Here is a 16,915-nt window from a genome sequence, read left to right as displayed (position 1 = left end):
TTCCCATCGGCACTTGAGCTGACTGCAGAAGTCTGGGCCGAGAGGCACAGAAATAGGAACAGGCCATTGACGGCCCATTCCTATCCCGTCGTTGGGAAAGAGGCAAGAAATGTGATATCGTTAGTGAATGGTTTTATGCACTTGCATTGACAATAAAGAGTTTGAAGCCAATCGCACACTTGGTCCCATCATTTTGAGGAGCAACATGGCAGGTGGTAGCCAGATAGGGAACGGCGACGGAGTGTTGTCCGCTTGGGCATGCGATGGAGGAGATTCCAGAGAAAAATCGCTTCTACTTCCAATGTGAATCGATCTTTCCTCAATCACTTCCAGTCAAGGTCGTACCAGACAGCGTTCCTTCCTCCACACTACAGCGCCCAAGCACCTTGCTGCCAGGCGGTCACCAGGCGGCAAACAGCTGTCAGACCTTGAGAGCCCATGCCTCGGCCAACGGGCCAAGACTCTTTCGCTCTGACTTGTGAAAGAGAGCAAGTGTCAACCCAACAAAAATACGGGCAAAGCAGCCAACACAAAATGAAAGCATCAAAAGTGTTACCATGGACACCAAACAACGATACGTCTTCCCAACAAGCGCTTCTTTCTTCAAAAGCAAGTGATCCAACATACCAATGGTTTTAGTCAAATGGCCTGACCAGAATCTCTTTACAGTTAAGCTTGTAAAGCTATCGCTTTGTAAGGTGGTGTAAGTCGCCAAGTGTACTTCCTTTCTTGTAGCGGCCACTGCAAGCTTCCTCTGGATTAACACGGCGGTTCGGCGGAGCAGTGGGGACCCTGGCCTGAATCTTTCCCGTTGCCTCCGTCCGGATCTGTGATGGTGGAAATAGTTGAGGATCATGGAAACATGACAGCCCACCAAGGCCAGCTCAACAGAAAGTTGGAATCTGCCTTTTGACATGTGCATAAAACATTGGCTACAAGTAGCTCTGCTAGCAAATTGATTCTCATCTCACCTGCATCTTAATCCTTTACAACCACTGTTTTGACTTGGAAACAAAACAAGCCACAACAACGAACACCATCCAAGCGCAACCGCGATAAAAAAAGATGCCGGCCGGAGACTCGGGATCCGACCCCCGGCAGCCCGACGTCTCACTCCGGGAACGCCGCCGGCCCTCGACCGCCTCAACCGCTTCCGCCTCCGGAGTCTTTTCCTCCGCCGCCGACTCCCTTTTGGAAACCGCCAAGGATGTCGAACACCGGATCGAGGACGCCTTATTGATGCTGTGGGATGAACTCCCCCAATGGCGTCGCGACAACCACTTCATCCACTCGGGCTACCGCCGCACCTCCAACAGCTATCAGAAGTCCTTCTGGTCCATCTTCTACCTGCACAATGAGTTTGTCAACATCTGGACTCATCTCCTGGGCGCCATCTTATTCACCTTTGGCGGCTTCTTCCTCTACAACGTCATTGCCCCGAGATACGAGTCCGCCTCCGAGTCTGACGTCCTCGTCTTCACCTGTTTCTTCTTGGGCGCTTTCTGCTGCCTGGGTATGAGCGCTACGTACCATACCCTGTCAAACCACAGCCCCGAGGTGGCCAAGTGGGGAAACAAGCTGGATTACACCGGAATCGTCTTTCTCATTATCGGAAGCTATGTGCCAACCATGTACTATGGCTTTTTTTACTATCCTAGCTTATTGACCTTTTACCTGAGCATGGTAAGTCTTGATGACAGTGAAACACTTGTCAAGCTGGTACTAACAAAACATTCTTTGCTCGCAGATCTGTCTCCTGGGTCTTGGGTGCATCACCGTTTCTTGGTTTGAGCACTTCCGCACTCCCGCCTGGCGCCCTTACCGCGCCATGATGTTCGTCGGTCTCGGCGCATCCGGAGTCGTTCCCATCCTTCACGCCTTGACCTTCAACTCTTTCAGTCAACTGGATGAGCGCATGGGACTCAGATGGGTCATGCTTCAGGGAGCCATGTACATCTTTGGTGCCTTCCTGTATGCTGTAAGTCTTCAACTTCCATAATTCTATACCGTCACTGCCATTTTCTAACTAGAGTAAACGCCAGGTTCGATGGCCTGAATGCCGGTATCCCGGTCGTTTTGACATTTGGGGCAGCTCCCATCAGATCTTCCATGTCTTTGTCGTCCTGGCCGCAGCCACCCACTTGTATGGCATGGCCAAGGCTTTCGACTACCATCATGCCGTCATGGGAGGCACTTGCTGAGACCCAGCACAAGTATCGCATGTTCAATACACACTAGAAACATAGAGCGTGTAAAGATAGATAGATAGGTAGCTAGGTAGATGCGATAGACTCAATCATCTTTCCGAAACTGACACTGCCCAGGGCAAGTGAGGCGAATCGAGATGTGTAACAAGAAGCCGACTTTTTCTCTTGATACAATTGGCGCTGTCATGATTCGGAGTTAACTTGTGAGTTTGACATGTATTCTTCAGTCCAAGTGCATACCCTATTTCTCCGTCCGGCGGATTGTTGCATAGTACCCATGTTACGCTTTTGATCGTGTGATAGCCATTTCTCGCTTTTGTTTCTTGGGCATTACTCGCTCCGTGGCTAGTCAAAATCGACAGATCCTTAGTTTATTGCACTCCAAGATCCATCACCTTGATAATACCCGAAGCCATTGCACATGCCGCCCAGCAGCTGTATTGCATGTTCGGATTCCATACAATCGTCGTCAACCTGGTCAGTGGCTCATGAGTGACCACGCGCGAAGCAAGCTTGTCGTCAAGCTCGGCCTCCCGATTCAGATCTTCTACGGTGCCTCCATTCTTCCTTGGTCGGCCCTTTTTCTTGCCAGACGCCGTTTTCATTCTTTCTAGCTTCTTCTTCCGGTCGAGCTCCTTGCGCTTCTCCGTCCTGGGATCGTCATTGGGCTCCGGTAGAAAACCTTGCAAGATCCGGACCGCACCTCTGACGGGACGAGCGCTGTCTTTTCCTTGAAGTTCAGGACGTCTAATCGGCCTGTACTCGTGCTCCATTACTTTGATCTTTTGCAAAGGCTCCCCCTTCTGCTTGAAGAGCTTCTGCAGCGCGTTGCAAGAGAACAACGAGCCGTCTGCGCAGCCAGCCAACACGAACGGATGCGTTGTTCCGGCAGAAATGCAAGTGATGGTGTTCGGACCCGTGCAAATACTACGTGCCTGGCAGAAGAAGCGGTGGTGCAGGAACGCAATGGTAGTGTTGGGCGTGGAGGACGGGTAGAGAGCCATGAAACCCTGCATGGACTCGTTCCAGCAAAGCATGTTCGGCTGGAAGCTGATAGCGGGAACAGGGAAGTATGTGAGTTCGGAGCTTGGCTGCGACAGGTCGGTCAAGGTTGCGCATCCGCCAACGGGAATCGAGGCGACCAAATAGGGATTCGACGGGTAGGCCGAACAGATATCGATCACATACGTGGTGTGTACTCCGACCCTTTGTAGCATCTTCCGGGGGAAAATGGACCACAGTGTGACAGAACCATCCGAGTGACCGAGGGCGATGCGGTTGATATTCACCCAGCTTAGACAAGTCACCTTGTTGTTGTAATCATCATCGATGCCAAGGGTGACAACGGGAGATTGTACCCACTCTACATAAATGTTCTATCAGCCAGCAAGTCCTGAGAACACGGGGTGGAAGAAGGATCTGACTGCGTCTGACTTACCGTAAATGGGGGCGCTCCCTTCTTCAACCATCTTGACGTCAATAATTCGCGCCTTTCCATCTCCTGTAAGTATGGCTAGTAGCCCATAACTACCGACTGACTCGTAAGGCACGGGGCACCACTGCAGTCGCTTTGGCCGGCCCCAGTTGAAGCATAATGTCCTGATCAGCCGCGCTGGGGTGGTGGAAGGTCGAGCCAGCGTTTTGCCTGCCTCTTTGGGTGTGAACTCCCAAAGCTGGACGCAGCCTTCAGCCATAGCATCGGGGGCTTCGTGCTTATCTGCACCGTCTTCTTGTTTCCTAGGTTCTTGATCCGCGAAGGGTATGCTTGCTATGGCGAGAACTTGCTTGGTATTGACGAGTGATGGAACCCAGCCCATGGCAAGTGGAATACTTCCAATGTCGAGCATCCAGCCGGTCGAGCTCTTTTCTTGGTCTTCGGATGTGCTCGTGGGGAGACCAGAAGCCGTTATCGGTAAACTTTGGCCTTGGGTAAACCGAAGCTCTGCCTGGCGATCCCAGGGCCCAATGAAGGTAACAAGGTCGCCTCCGGCTTGAGGAATGAGATGCTCTCCCTCATGGCTGGAAAGCAAATGGGATTGTTGTACCTCGGGACTCTTGGCGTAGCAGTTGCTGTACCATCGAGCAGCATTTTGTTCCTGTGTCCGCTCGAAGGCGGGCGCGAGCCATGGACTGGGACAGATGCCCTGGGGTTCGTGAGGCAAGTACCTGGGTGGCAGAGCGGGAAATTCGGCCCATCGCATCTCCAAGTCCCATATAATCTTGATACGGTTGTACTCTGGGCCGTACATGGAGTCGCGCAGGGCACTATACCGCGCATATCGCCTCAAGGGACCTGCGTAGACACGGGTTACAATGCGTGTCTCGAGGGGATAATGAGGAATGTCATGAAATCCTTTGCGGCTCTGGATCATGCCAGCGCCCGTATTACGGTGTTTCTTGGGCTGGGAGGACGGATCGTTCTTTTTGCCGTCGGCGTCGCGATCATCTTCATCGTCCTCGTCCTCGGCCTGGTCTTCTTCACTGGTGGGATCGGCCATGTCGGCTTCTTCATCCTTGTCCTCCTCTTCCTCCTGAGCTGGCTCCAGGGCAGCGAAATCCTCATCATCCGAGTCCTTGGATGTGACGGGGATGGGTTCGTCCTCATCATCGAAAATGATGGGAGCCTCGACGTAGCTCTTTTTTATGCCTCTTGTGGTTCGGCGAGCCATGTCGATGAGTAAAAGCACTTGGCCTTTCGTCTCTGTCCGTTCCCCTTGGGTATTTGGTTTGTCGTCGAGACGCCCTGGTGCACTTGAGAGGCAGAGACAAGAACAAAACTTGAACAATGCCCGTCAAGATCAGCTCATGACTAACGATGCCGGTATCAATGTCGGGCCGGTTGATGCTTCTTCCTCTTGTATAGTCTTTCTGAACTCGAGGGATTTCAAGTTCCAAAATTTCCAACTTCTTGAAGTTGAGGTTGATACAAAGGTGAAGATACAATGAGGGAGCATGGGTGGAGCCAAGCACACGCCAGTGAATTTTTAGTGGAGTTACCGCCTGTAACAGTGGATTCTAGGCTCGCCGGGTTCCTGATCGCCAAACCGCAACCCCGCAATTGACGTCGCTGGTCCAGCCAGGAAAGGAAGTAGATCGGGGTTAGGGTCTTGTATGGCATTCATGCTCAAGTTACAGGAAATTCTGACCTCGCTCCTTCCATTTCTCCCCTTTCCCTGACTTCTCATTACCAACCACATCACCACTTTGTGCATCGAATGGGCACACAACTCGCATCACACTCATTAGAAGTACAACGCAAACATTCCTCTTGCAGATTCGATTATCTCCCCACCCGAAAGTGTGATTGGCATACATCACCGAAAAGGTTGTTCGACCACGACGCCTCGTACTCCCGCCACCGACTGACCAACATCCCGAGACGAAGAGCCACCTGTGTTACGGTTATGCCTTTTTCTCCGGCATGACTCTCATTCTCTAAGGGAGCTTGACCGGTCTTATACCCCGTGTGTCTCCTTTGAACTGAGTGTGCTGGAGGATGATAACCACCGTCCATCTGTAGCATCAGTGATTGACTGGTACAACAATGCCCACAGCAGCAATGACAACCACAGAAGCTGCTGCCATTGTGGAGAGTGCCATCCGCAAGTTCATCCACGGGTGTCATATTCTCCATTATCATGGCGTTGTCGACGCCTACGGTCACCTCTCCTTCCGTCATCCACTCCGTCCCCAAATCTTTGTTATGGCCAAGAACATGCCCCCGGCCGCCGTCTCCTCGCAAGACGATTTGATTCAATACTGGGTCGAAAACGCTGAGCCTGTCGAGGAGGGCGCTCCGCAAGGGTACGTCGAGCGCCTCATTCACTCCGAAATCTACAAGCGGCACAATGAAGTCACTGCCGTCGTCCATGCCCATGCGGATGCCGTCATCCCCTTCACCATTTCAGGCGTCCCTCTCCGTCCCTGTTACCACATGGCTGGCTTCCTCAGCACCGATGGACCGCCTGTCTGGGACATCGCCGACCATTATCTCCGCAGCGATATTCCTGATATGCTTGTCCGTCATGAGCATCTGGGGAGGAGTCTTGCCAAGTCCTTCGACGGTGGAAACGTTGTGACCTTGATGCGTGGCCATGGGTTCACTGCTATCTCTTCATCCATCGAGGACGCCGTGTTTCGAGCCATCTACACCATGAAGAATGCCGCTATACAGTCAGCTACGTTATCCCTAAGTGCAACATCGGCCGCAACAAATAACTTTTCGCCGTCACCAGCCATTCGGTACCTAAATCGATCAGAAGCTTGGAACGCAGCAGAAACGTTATCCGGCACAATCAGCAGGCCATGGGAACTGTGGGTCAGGGAGGTGGGAGCTTTTGGACGTTAATTTGGACGTTATTGTTGCTATGTTCGACCTGAGTGCGCATCTGGGTAATGGCACTTGGTGTTGAATTAACACCGACAGCGCGCGCGACGATGTCAATTGTGGTCTCATTCGCTCAGCCACTTGCACCGGCCCCTGGTTTCTTCCCCCCCCCCCCCCCACCCACCAATCATGATGTTACACCATTGGGACCCGCAGGCTCCAAGACACGCGCCACATGTGGCTGCGGGGCGGTCCACCGGAGGGGGAAAAAATAGGGGCTGACATTTTGGGAACTTCTGTTATGAGAGACTAGGGCTTTGGCAAATGGAGTAAGTGTGGCTGAAATGTCAGACTGTACACTGCTAAGACGTTAAAGTTCAATTAATCAAATAAAGACTTTATGTGCCAAACTGCTGCCAGACTGCTGAAATCACACTGGAGCTCCCCCGAACAATGTGAAGCAGCCAGGCCTGGCAGTCTAGAAAAAGGTACAACGGCTAGCTCCACCTGCCAACTGCGCAGCTCTAGCAGCCTGAAAAAGATCACACCCCAAACGGCCTATGTGGAGCCTGTCAGACCAATGGCAGAGTTATATCGGGCCTTTCAGAAAGTTAGTATTAGGGTTAATTCCGGGGGTGCAGGGAGCTAGTGAGAAGCCCCCGCGTAAGAGTGTATCTTTTACGTTGTAAAGGAGTGTTCATTGGGACGTTGTTGTTGCGATGTTGTGGTCGTGATGTTGTCGCAATTTTGTCGCGATGTTCGAGTGCGCATTTGGTGATGAATTGACACCGACAGCGCGAGCGACGATGCACTGGATGCCAAGCTGGGGGTGTTTGTTGACCTTTGCTATTGGTCAGACGGGCGTCCCCATACAAGCCGCTTGGAATCGCACACAGTCGCTTTATCAGGGCCGCACTCACACTATCTTATCGGGTGGGTCATGTCCCCACCTACCTTGTCCAGCCCTGTGGGTCCATGCCCCCGTATTTTAGCCCCCCCACATTCTTTTTCCCTTTCTTCTCTAGTCTTCTCCCTCTGGTCCAAGACACTACAACCACCAACTTCAACAATACTTGAACGCAACAACCAGCCACGCCAGCATATCGCCAGCATACGCAGTTGTCACCAGGTAATGCTCACCAGTATTGCCTACGTTCTCGAAACTTCTCTCGCTGTCCCATCCTCCTTTGTTTTTTGCGGATCTTCAGCATCATCTTTGCGTGGTGCTATAACGCCTCGACTCAGTATTGACTCTCCGACTCCGGTTGGGGAGTATTTAATCGCTTAGCAAGATATTGGGTCTTGGTAGTAACATCGCGTCGAGGTGTTATCGGGGTGAGCGGAACGGGGAGTGCCGGGCAGTGAGAGAACTACGTAGTCCGGTCCGATTCAGTAGCATTCCAGCAACACCGTCAGATACCCTTCGCAATGTCTGCAGCTATAGCTTCGGGGCAGGAAAAGGGAACACGCCCTAGCCATACCTTAACACGCGCCCAAACCGTCATCTACATGTCTGGTTTGAGTGGCCCATACATCGGCGGTTACAAGACACCAGGTAATAAAAAAGATACGAAGCCAGCGTTCATTCTCGGCAGTAACCTAGGCAGCGACGTGGGTATAACCCTTGTAACCTCGTACCCTACTGGAAAAAGCGCCTAGGAAGGTTTCGAATTGAGCTTCGACCACGGCGCAACTAACGAGGCCACCGGGTTTAGGGTCCGTTATCAACCCAATACCGCAAATCCAGACAGTGCCCGTCTCGAACTTAATCGGCAACACACCATCGTTGTAAATTCTTACTCCTATATAATTGATTTCTATTATATCTATAAAACTAAACCTTATATCAGGTCAAACTCCCCAATAATAAAGACGAATACAAAATTACCAAGCGTGATATCTTAGGTAATAACGAACTTCCTAAGCTGATCTGTATACTTTCTAAGGTCACCTACGTATACATCGACCTTCTTAATGGTGGCAAGTTCTCAATCGAGGGCTTCAGAAAGCCGTTCGCCAACCCTAACCATCCGAGCGACGGCTAGATCAATTAGAATACGCCGATTATTAGCAGCCTAAATCTCCTTAATTTCCTCCGTCGTTATAATTTTACCTTCTTTATTAATAAGGCCGAATAGTCCATCCAGTTCGGAAAAAGAGAGATAATAACGCCATTCCACTACCTATTCGATTACCTCTTCTTCGAAAGCCAATCGTTCAATATTAAATCATTCAGAGATATAATTAAGAAGAATAAAGTATATACATATAGTATCCCTTGCGTATATAATTACTAATTCTTACTATTGTAGAGAGAACGATTTAAGCCTACTTATATATTTGATAACGACGCATAGAGTATTTATAGTAATAGCTTAGCTTACATTATAGATACTTACTAATTATATAAGGCCTCGCGCGACATCTATAAAATAAAGTGCCCATATACTTCGTTCACAAGTATAACGAGGAGCCGGCTGATTTGGACACTACTATATACTTAGCTATAATTTATTTAATTAAAACGTTTCGCGACTAATATAAGTCGTACTAGAGCCGCTTGACGAAGGACGGATTAGTTTCCCTTAACCTTTATAATTTTAAAAGCGTTAACTATTATAATCTCCGAAATAGAATTATATAGCGTCTAGAGACTCTACCGGCTCTCGAAAATTAGTATACTATCGTAGGGTAATTTGAATTCGACCTTATTATTCAAGTGCCAGTATTAAATAATTACCGAAATAATTTAAAGACTTTCGAAGAGTGTATTGAGGCCGAAGAGGCATTTAAGGTTCGTTCTTATTATATATTAAAGAACGTAACGAATTACTAACTATCTACTAAATAAGTGCAGCGTAATAAAATAACGTTATGCTAAATTTTATTATTTACCTCTCTAATTTAGAGTATAAGGTTAATATTGCTAAGATTTTCCTACCTAATAATTAATTTTACCCATTATTTAAAATTTCGGAAGATTATCGCCCTAAATTCGAATTTAGGATAGCTATCTATAAGGATTTGATGCGCGGTACGGGTCTTTACAATACTTCAAACCGTAATTACGAACCCCTTTCCGAAGCAATATATACCTTAATACTTAACGAAGTAAGACCGACTAAGCCCCTCTACTCTATTCCTATCTTCAATTTCTTCGAAATTAGAAATTTAGTCCTCAAGAAGGCTATTTTAAATGACGCACTCCCCAATACTAAATCTAGGATAATAAACTACGGAACCAACTGCTATTATAACGTCGCCTTAGTTAGCGTACCTAGTAGTACGGGGAAAACGACAACCCTTAATACTCTAATGCTCGGAAGTCTCAATTATTCAGGCAGTAGGAAGGTCTACGGGTCGGGCCCTACCAACACGGCTATCACCAACTTCGCATTACGAATTTACGCAAGGGGATATACCGTCGCCAAAAAGTACAATAAGGACATACCTTTATCTAATATAGCAACCCCCCAGTATCGTTATCCTCTTATTGTACGCAGATACTCGAATAAGATTAAGCTAAATACTTTCAAAAACATCCTCAAGACCAAAGTCGCGGACGACACAACATACAAGTCCCCAAACCCGAACGACACGCCTCATTAGCGGCTAGCGCTATCGCTATTAAATTAGTTACTAGCTGTTCTAAGGTCTAAGCCTTTTAAATAGAGTAAGGAAGCTAGTATCGTCAAAACTTTAATTCCGGAGTACGTACCTTCCTTATATAAACTCTAGAAAGAGATCGATACGTTGGGCGGGACGGATAGGTTGGTGGCTCGTATTATATAGTTTGCCCGTGGCGAACTAACGTAGGAGGCCTATTGCAATAAGGCTATAGCAGCCAAATACTTCCTAGAGAAATAATTGCAATAGATTATTAACGCCGCGGATATTATTATAACCACCCCGGCCGGAGTATAATCGCTATAGTTCTACGAAATTTAGGCTACAACTAAGGTTATCGCCATAGACGAGGTAGGCTATATGTATAAGGCCGACTTCTATTCGATCTAGGGTAATACTTTGAGGCCTATTATTTTTGCCAGCGACGTCAAACAATTCCCGCCGATAATAATAGAGTTCGAAAATAAGGACGAGAACGGTAATTATATAAACTGTTTTGTAATATGTGGTCGTATTTCAGCTTTGGCCTAGTTATAGGCTGCGGGGATCCTAACGTTCCGGCTACTTCGATAGTTGAGGATGTGCAAAGATATGTTCAATTTAGCGAATAAATTTTTCTACTCTGACTATGCTAAAATAGAGTATAGCGAGTCGTGTGATCCGTCCTATACTAGCTATGCCGTAGGTATGGCTTTCGAAAAATACCTCGCCGGCTGCTAGTAATCCTTGACTCCGAGCCTGGTAGGTAGCCTCTTACTTGTGTTCTTCCATATGCTGAATACAAAGGTCTATTCGGTTGGAACGTTTAAACTTAACCGGATGTAGGTGAAGGGCGCCTTGAAGCTGCTCTCTAACTTCGTTAAGTGCTCCAAAGGCGTATCCCTAAGGGACTTTGTTGTCATTTTGGCCTACAAGCCGAATATAGAGTATGGCAACAAAATCTTAAAACGCTTCCCGCAGCTGGAAGGTATACTGCCTATATAGACTACTAATTCCTTTCAAGGCCGAGAGGGCTCGATCTCAGTAGTTATTACCGGTACTAAGGAAGGTCTTAGCACCGGTTTCGTTTCGGACGAAAATCGGCTTAACATTATATTGACTCGTCAAAAGTCGGGTTTCCTCATCGTTAAAGATAAAAACGTTACCAGTAAGCTTGAGGGTCCGAAAAAGGAAGTAAACCAAGCAAATAAGTAGGTAGCCAAGGGCAAGGTTTACTACGAAAAGAACGGGGAGCAGGTATTCAGTAAAGTAAAGGCACTCCGGGACATACTTGTAGAGCTGAACGAGAAGGGGCGGATCTTCGAGATCAAGGAAAAGGAGGAGAAGGAGAAGGAAAAGGAGGAGAAGAAGCTTGCAAAGGAGGAGAAGAAACTTATAGAAGAGGAGAAGAAGTTAGTAGAGGAGGAAAAGGCGAAGGAAGGGAGTCGCGGGCTAATTTCCTCACTGAATGCGATAAGTTGAGTGTATGGGGGAACTTATACAACGAGGAGCATATTGATTTTTGAGGGGGCTTAATAGCTTGAGTTTAGATGTTACCCCGAGTTTGAATATATAAATATACGCCTATCAGATTGAATCTCAACGTCTGTCCATTTTTACTACTGCTGAGCAAGTGCCGGAGCCGGTGTGACGACATCGTAAGCGAGCACGAATAATACATACATCTAATATAAATATCTTGTACAAACAAAACATCCTGCTTCAAATCCAAGCCAAACACATACACCGACGCTACACCACTTGGCAAGCAACCCGAAACGAAACCTATCAAGCGAACATCGTCCGCCGTTGCACAAAGTATCGTATTTTGGGACTACCCAGCTAGCCTTTCCGCTAACCGACGAGTACCCCTGGCAGTTCCCATGGCAACAAGCTGGCGACTGTCTTCATCAAACAACCCGATCCGGAAGTCCAACCCAGAATCCGGCGGTCCAAGAAATGGTATCCCTACTTCCAGAATTGCTTCGGCGCAGTAGATGGGAAGCTCTTTGCCACACGTGTGAGCCCTGACCAGATATTGGCATGGATTACCCGGAAAGGCTTCACTGCCCAGAACGTGATGGGTGCTGTTGATACGGACGGGCGCTTTACGTATCTGTGCGTGGGTTGGGAAGGCTCTGCCAATGACTCTCGCGTCTTTCACGATGCTGTGAATGACGATTTCCGAATCCCTGACGGCTGGTATTATTTGGGGGATACTGGTTATCCGGCGATGAAGAGGATGCTGGTCCCATATCGTGGTGTTCGATACCATGTGCCGGAACAGGGCCATGGCGCCTTTCGAGACAAACAGTTGTTATTCAACAAACGCCACAGCTCGCTTCGGGTCAATATCGAAATCGTATAGGGTTTGCTGGTCAGGAAGTTCCGCATCCATCGCACAGATCAGGAATACCCCGTCGAGACCCAGAAGGATATTATCTTGGCTACCGCTGGCCTCTACAACTTTAGGCTCGAGTACAAGGAGTTGCAAGAAGAATTTAGGACAGAATTTCGGGTTCGGTCGAGGTTGATCACTGTAGCCACGCCGGGTCAAGAAGAGGGTTAGCCAAATGACTTCAATAGGGATAATTTGGTTGTAGGGGAGGCCAATGAAATGTACCGTCTTCGTAAGGAGATTGCGGACTATATGTGAGTAGATTGGTAGGAAAAGCATGGGCTTGGAGATGGACTAGGTGATGAGGCATAACTTCTGCTTCCTTCCTTTCTTCTTTTTTCTCCCCATGGCCAAGTAGGGAATGCACTATCTGCCCGCCTCTACCTGTATCATAACCCATTTGCCCGCAGGCAGTGGGTTAGAGGACACGGTACCAGCTTACCCTTCCGTCGGGTTAAGGTCTTACTCTGGACTAACAACCATACTGGCCATGGGGAAAAGGAAAGAAAAAAGGTAAAAAGACAGAAGGGGAATCCCTGGGTTTGTGGCACATGGCACTGCGCTTATCTGCCCGCCTCGGCTCGGATCATATCCCCATTTGCCCGCGGGCAGTGGGGTGTTGATGCGGCATTCTGGCACCTTCCATCGGTTTAGGTCTTACACGCGACTTATGGTTCAGAGGTGCAACCTAGGGGGTGGAGGAAGGATGTGATCAAGTGGGGGTTTGTGTTTGGGGAGAGAAATGGAGGAAGGGAGAAGGGTAGAAGTAGATAATTGAATGAGAATGAACTCACTTTGATGTAACACCACCATCCTCTAAAGCGCTTGATGGTTTCATCTGGAGCGCTGATGTCCTCGCTCGCTGGTCGCCGAGCTTGATGGGTCGCTGGGGACTTGACGTCGAGCATCTTCAGCCACCACCCCAGATGGAGTGATGGAATGCTGAAGATGCCGCTTTCGAGAAGCAGTCTTGATTTGCTTGTTGCGGCTGCAGCGCTGGTTGATGGGAGTGGTGCGCGTCTTCTTAGCCAGGTGGTCGGTGGGAGAGTCATCCAAGGCGTCGTAGTCGACAGACGCAGCCGACTCGTCCTTATCCGTGGTCGTCTGAGGCTCTACGTAGCTAGCCTTTTTGGCAGTTGACCTTCTCGGCTTGGCGACGTGGTTGTTGACTTGATCGCTAGGAATGTTGGAAGAGTTGGTGGTTGGGGTCTGGAGCGCCGATGTCCTGGGCCGAAGCCCCAGTGTCATCATGAAATGAAGGGACGTCCTTTCCTCGATGGAAAAGGTCAGGGTGGAGAGGCCGAGGTAGGCGAAGAAAGTATGGTTTCGAGAGGGCGAGACGAGGGTAGGTCTGGTAGGCAACTTGCTGGTCCTGTAATGGATTTCTTTTCCTCATCGTACGGCACGATCCTGTACTCTGGGTTCTCCTTGGCAACCTGGAGGTGAGGAGGGGTTAGTGACTGGTGGAAATGAAATGAACAGAAGGGTGGTGGGTGGTGCGTACCTTGGTCCAAGACGGCGTTGATCATAGAGCTTTTGCCTGCACCGGTGATGTCCTCTGTTTGTGAGACTGTCCCTGAAGGTCGGCAACGGATTTGATCCATTTGGCAATTTCTCCTGAGTCGCTGGAGATGAACCAGCTTTAAGCTGTCCTCTGTGGAATGAGGTTGAGTGAGGTTGAAGAAGTGAGATGAGTAAGCTTGCAGGGCTGACAACATGAACGCTGTGATCAACCAGGGCGAGATCACCAATCATCCTGGGTCTCGTCGTCATCAACAAAGAGCCCCATCGGTGCCGCGGGGGCGCGCTGGGCAGACGGCGGGGCAGCTTTCGGGACAAGTCGATCAACAGTGTCTTTCAAGAAAAAGACCCTCTGGGACTTGCTCATCAGAGCGAACTGCATGGCCACAGCCTCTTGCCTCCACAGGACGAACAGCTCCCTCGTCACTAGGATGGGTTGGTTACGATGCTGATTATCGAGAAGAGCCAGCGCTTTGCGCATCCAGTAACCGGGCTCACCATACCCCTCCTTGAATCTCTCCTGCTCGAAGGCGTCGCGCTTGACACGACTTTCCGCCAAGGTTTGAGAGGCTAGAGCTTGGATTTCCAGGCTCTTGGAGATGCCGGCCAGGGCATGCAGTGCCTCTCTGCGGGGGGTCTCCTTAACCTTCTGCTTCTTAGCAGACGGACCGTCACCATCGCCATCCTCGTCGCCGTCCTCGTCGTCCTCGTCGCCGTCGCCAGCACCATCACCATCACCATCCTTGTCCTTGCGCTTGGCGGGGTTGGCACTGGAGCTCGCAAGTTGGCCAGTGGCGGTGGGCACGTCACCCCAGAGCCGCTCACACACCCCTGCTTCCGGGAAAGGACGGCCCTTGAATTGACCGTACTCACGGTTTTTCTAGATGATGGTTAGTCCAGTCCAATATCATTACATAGATATATACTAACCTTGATCAGCTTGTCCCAAACGTCGTTGTCCAAGATGTACTGCTGCCCAGTCGCGTCGATCCGAATACCGATCCCAGACAGACGACCCAAGCGCTGATAGACACGATACTTCTTCTTGTACGCCTCGACGATAGACTTCACGTTCTTGGTCGTAATCTCGAAGTTAGGGAACTTCTCGCTAACCTTATCGGCGGCCCGGATGTAAACTGAGGGTTTGAAGGTACCGTTATGGCGATATCCCAAGCCGTCGGCCACGAGGATCTCATCGAGGGCCATTCTCCTCAGTTCTCTGGGATAGTTGGCCCGGGTGCACTTCTTCTTGACGGGCTTCTTGGGCTCGTCGTCGTCGTCGTCGTCATCCACGCCCTCATCAAAATTCGTCCTCAGCTCCTCCATGTCCGTCATCCAGGCCGTGATCCTCCTCAACAGACGACTGATCCTCCTCGCTGTCCGAGTTGTAGATGCGATCCTGGCCCTGGCCTCTGCCCTCGTCATCAGAATCCTTCGCTGGGGTCTCCTCCGCCTCGGACTCTAAGCTCTCGTAGTCAGAGATATCATCTTTATAACGGCTAGGCTTAGCGCGCGCGGTCTAGGAACGAGACGGCTTAGAGGAGGGGATAGTTTGGGACTAGGCTTGGGTCTGTTGGTGTTTGGGGGTGGCCTTGCCACGGACCGGCAACTGCACCTCCTTCTGGGAGCTGGAGTTACCCTTGGCGGTAACCTTGGCTCTAGAGGAAGTAGAAGGGGGGGATTTGGTGTTCTTGGCCACACGGCCCATAACGTTGAGGGTGTTGTTGGCTGTGCTGGCTGGGGGGTGATGATAAGAAAGAGAAAGATGTAATCGATTTAACAGTAAACCTCGCCCTTATATACACGTCAATCAACCACACTATGCCCTAGTGTTGGGTAGTTAGTCAACACCAGCTTAGTCAACACGGACTTCGTCATCTGCCCGCTATATTCATCTAAATCAAAGCCATACCAACAGAAACAGGGACCTCAACACCATACCAAGTATCACGACTTTACTAGCTTACTACGCTAGGCGTTCAGTATCGCTTTAAACTAGTACTAACCAACACAACGCAGTAAGACGGCTATTATGGGGGTCTTGGCATGCCTTAACGCTGTCTTAATGTTGCAGAGTGCAGCTGCGGACCCTACATAGTAAGAGGGTGGTTAAGGCCCAAACCTCTAACGCGGAACCGAACAGGCCTTAAGCTCACTGCAGTGGCTTCTGCAGCTTGAAGGGATTTGTCCATGTAATAATACTTTCTTGTCGGATTTCGAGCTTTCAGTAGCACTCACCACCTCCCCAAGCGACCACCTTGCTCCCCATCGGTCTACAACCAACCAAGATATGGTGATAGCTTCTCTTTTGTCAGCTTAGCGACGAGGTCGTTGCTTTCTTTCTTTCTCCGCGGGCAGCCTTTGCCTGCTTTGCTTTTCTGAACAGCCATGAACCAACCGGTTCTCTCAACAACAACACCAAGGCATCCACATCGCCAACCTCATGCCCTGGACTTGGGTCTCCGCTTGGGCCGTTGCTTTTGCCTTTCTTTTATAAACAACTCATCTGCCCTCCTTGGCAGTCAGCAGCTCGCTCACCCCCTTGCTCATTCTGCCAGTCAGTCGGAGACCCAGCAAGTTGTCGGTTGTCACCCCTTTTTTCACTCCTTTTTTATTTATCCATGGAACCAGCTTTCTCTACGGTTTTGACACTTTCGAGTACCCCCTTCTCTTTCAGTCAGTCAACCAACTGGTATGGCCTTCCTATGCCCTACGTTCTTCTTAGCCATGCCCTCGCTCCCTTAGTATAAGCTGGCTTTCCCTGACTGCCACCTGGCTTCCCGAAGTTCAACGGACCTCCTCGGCCTTCGACCGTTCCGTTAATACAACTCTGATGTATACCGTTCCGTCCCGGAG

The 16,915-nt window shown here is 49.7% G+C and overlaps 6 protein-coding genes across 6 annotated transcripts; 4 read left to right on the top strand and 2 right to left on the bottom strand.

Annotated features, from left to right (window-relative positions):
* The first annotated feature begins 774 nt into the window (after positions 1–774).
* Positions 775–2,417, top strand: B0H65DRAFT_285852 (hemolysin-III related-domain-containing protein). The gene is made up of 4 exons (XM_062822945.1): positions 775–1,683; positions 1,748–1,978; positions 2,043–2,269; positions 2,325–2,417. The coding sequence occupies exons 1-3, from the start codon at positions 1,066–1,068 to the stop codon at positions 2,199–2,201; spliced, it is 1,008 nt and encodes a 335-aa protein (XP_062678330.1). The 5' UTR covers positions 775–1,065; the 3' UTR covers positions 2,202–2,269; positions 2,325–2,417.
* Positions 2,401–5,144, bottom strand: B0H65DRAFT_285926 (uncharacterized protein). The gene is made up of 2 exons (XM_062822947.1): positions 3,646–5,144; positions 2,401–3,570 (listed from the first exon to the last, which is right to left on the bottom strand). The coding sequence occupies exons 1-2, from the start codon at positions 4,874–4,876 to the stop codon at positions 2,579–2,581; spliced, it is 2,223 nt and encodes a 740-aa protein (XP_062678329.1). The 5' UTR covers positions 4,877–5,144; the 3' UTR covers positions 2,401–2,578.
* A 241-nt stretch (positions 5,145–5,385) lies between these two features.
* Positions 5,386–6,716, top strand: B0H65DRAFT_474989 (class II aldolase and Adducin N-terminal domain-containing protein). The gene has a single exon (XM_062827279.1). The coding sequence runs from the start codon at positions 5,752–5,754 to the stop codon at positions 6,553–6,555; it is 804 nt and encodes a 267-aa protein (XP_062678328.1). The 5' UTR covers positions 5,386–5,751; the 3' UTR covers positions 6,556–6,716.
* A 1,049-nt stretch (positions 6,717–7,765) lies between these two features.
* Positions 7,766–8,311, top strand: B0H65DRAFT_474984 (uncharacterized protein). Its single transcript, XM_062827278.1, has one exon. The coding sequence runs from the start codon at positions 7,963–7,965 to the stop codon at positions 8,191–8,193; it is 231 nt and encodes a 76-aa protein (XP_062678327.1). The 5' UTR covers positions 7,766–7,962; the 3' UTR covers positions 8,194–8,311.
* A 2,834-nt stretch (positions 8,312–11,145) lies between these two features.
* On the top strand, positions 11,146–11,304 carry B0H65DRAFT_392681 (uncharacterized protein; the record flags this gene model as incomplete). The annotated part of the gene is made up of 1 exon (XM_062823755.1): positions 11,146–11,304. A coding segment is annotated over one exon (159 nt), but the record flags the coding sequence as incomplete, so codon positions are not given.
* A 2,068-nt stretch (positions 11,305–13,372) lies between these two features.
* B0H65DRAFT_445219 (uncharacterized protein) lies at positions 13,373–15,385 on the bottom strand (the record flags this gene model as incomplete). The annotated part of the gene is made up of 4 exons (XM_062825729.1): positions 13,373–13,910; positions 14,043–14,078; positions 14,563–14,939; positions 14,990–15,385. The coding sequence occupies 4 exons, from the start codon at positions 15,383–15,385 to the stop codon at positions 13,373–13,375; spliced, it is 1,347 nt and encodes a 448-aa protein (XP_062678325.1).
* Between the last annotated feature and the right edge of the window lie 1,530 nt (positions 15,386–16,915).

Source organism: Neurospora tetraspora (assembly GCF_033439725.1).
Source record: "Neurospora tetraspora strain CBS 560.94 chromosome Unknown B0H65scaffold_7, whole genome shotgun sequence".
In the NCBI taxonomy this organism is placed as follows: domain Eukaryota; kingdom Fungi; phylum Ascomycota; class Sordariomycetes; order Sordariales; family Sordariaceae; genus Neurospora; species Neurospora tetraspora.
Note: the sequence above shows the minus strand (reverse complement) of the source record. Positions and strands in the feature narration are given on the sequence as shown.

Excerpts from the sequence above, each read along its gene's own strand:
- B0H65DRAFT_285926 (XM_062822947.1), bottom strand. The coding sequence starts at position 4,876 with ATGGCTCGCCGAACCACAAGAGGCATAAAAAAGAGCTACGTCGAGGCT. Across the intron at positions 3,571-3,645 it reads AGGGAGCGCCCCCATTTACG|AGTGGGTACAATCTCCCGTT; the intron begins GTAAGTCAGACG and ends ACATTTATGTAG.
- B0H65DRAFT_474984 (XM_062827278.1), top strand. The coding sequence starts at position 7,963 with ATGTCTGCAGCTATAGCTTCGGGGCAGGAAAAGGGAACACGCCCTAGC.
- B0H65DRAFT_285852 (XM_062822945.1), top strand. The coding sequence starts at position 1,066 with ATGCCGGCCGGAGACTCGGGATCCGACCCCCGGCAGCCCGACGTCTCA. Across the intron at positions 1,684-1,747 it reads TGACCTTTTACCTGAGCATG|ATCTGTCTCCTGGGTCTTGG; the intron begins GTAAGTCTTGAT and ends CTTTGCTCGCAG. Across the intron at positions 1,979-2,042 it reads TTGGTGCCTTCCTGTATGCT|GTTCGATGGCCTGAATGCCG; the intron begins GTAAGTCTTCAA and ends AGTAAACGCCAG.
- B0H65DRAFT_474989 (XM_062827279.1), top strand. The coding sequence starts at position 5,752 with ATGCCCACAGCAGCAATGACAACCACAGAAGCTGCTGCCATTGTGGAG.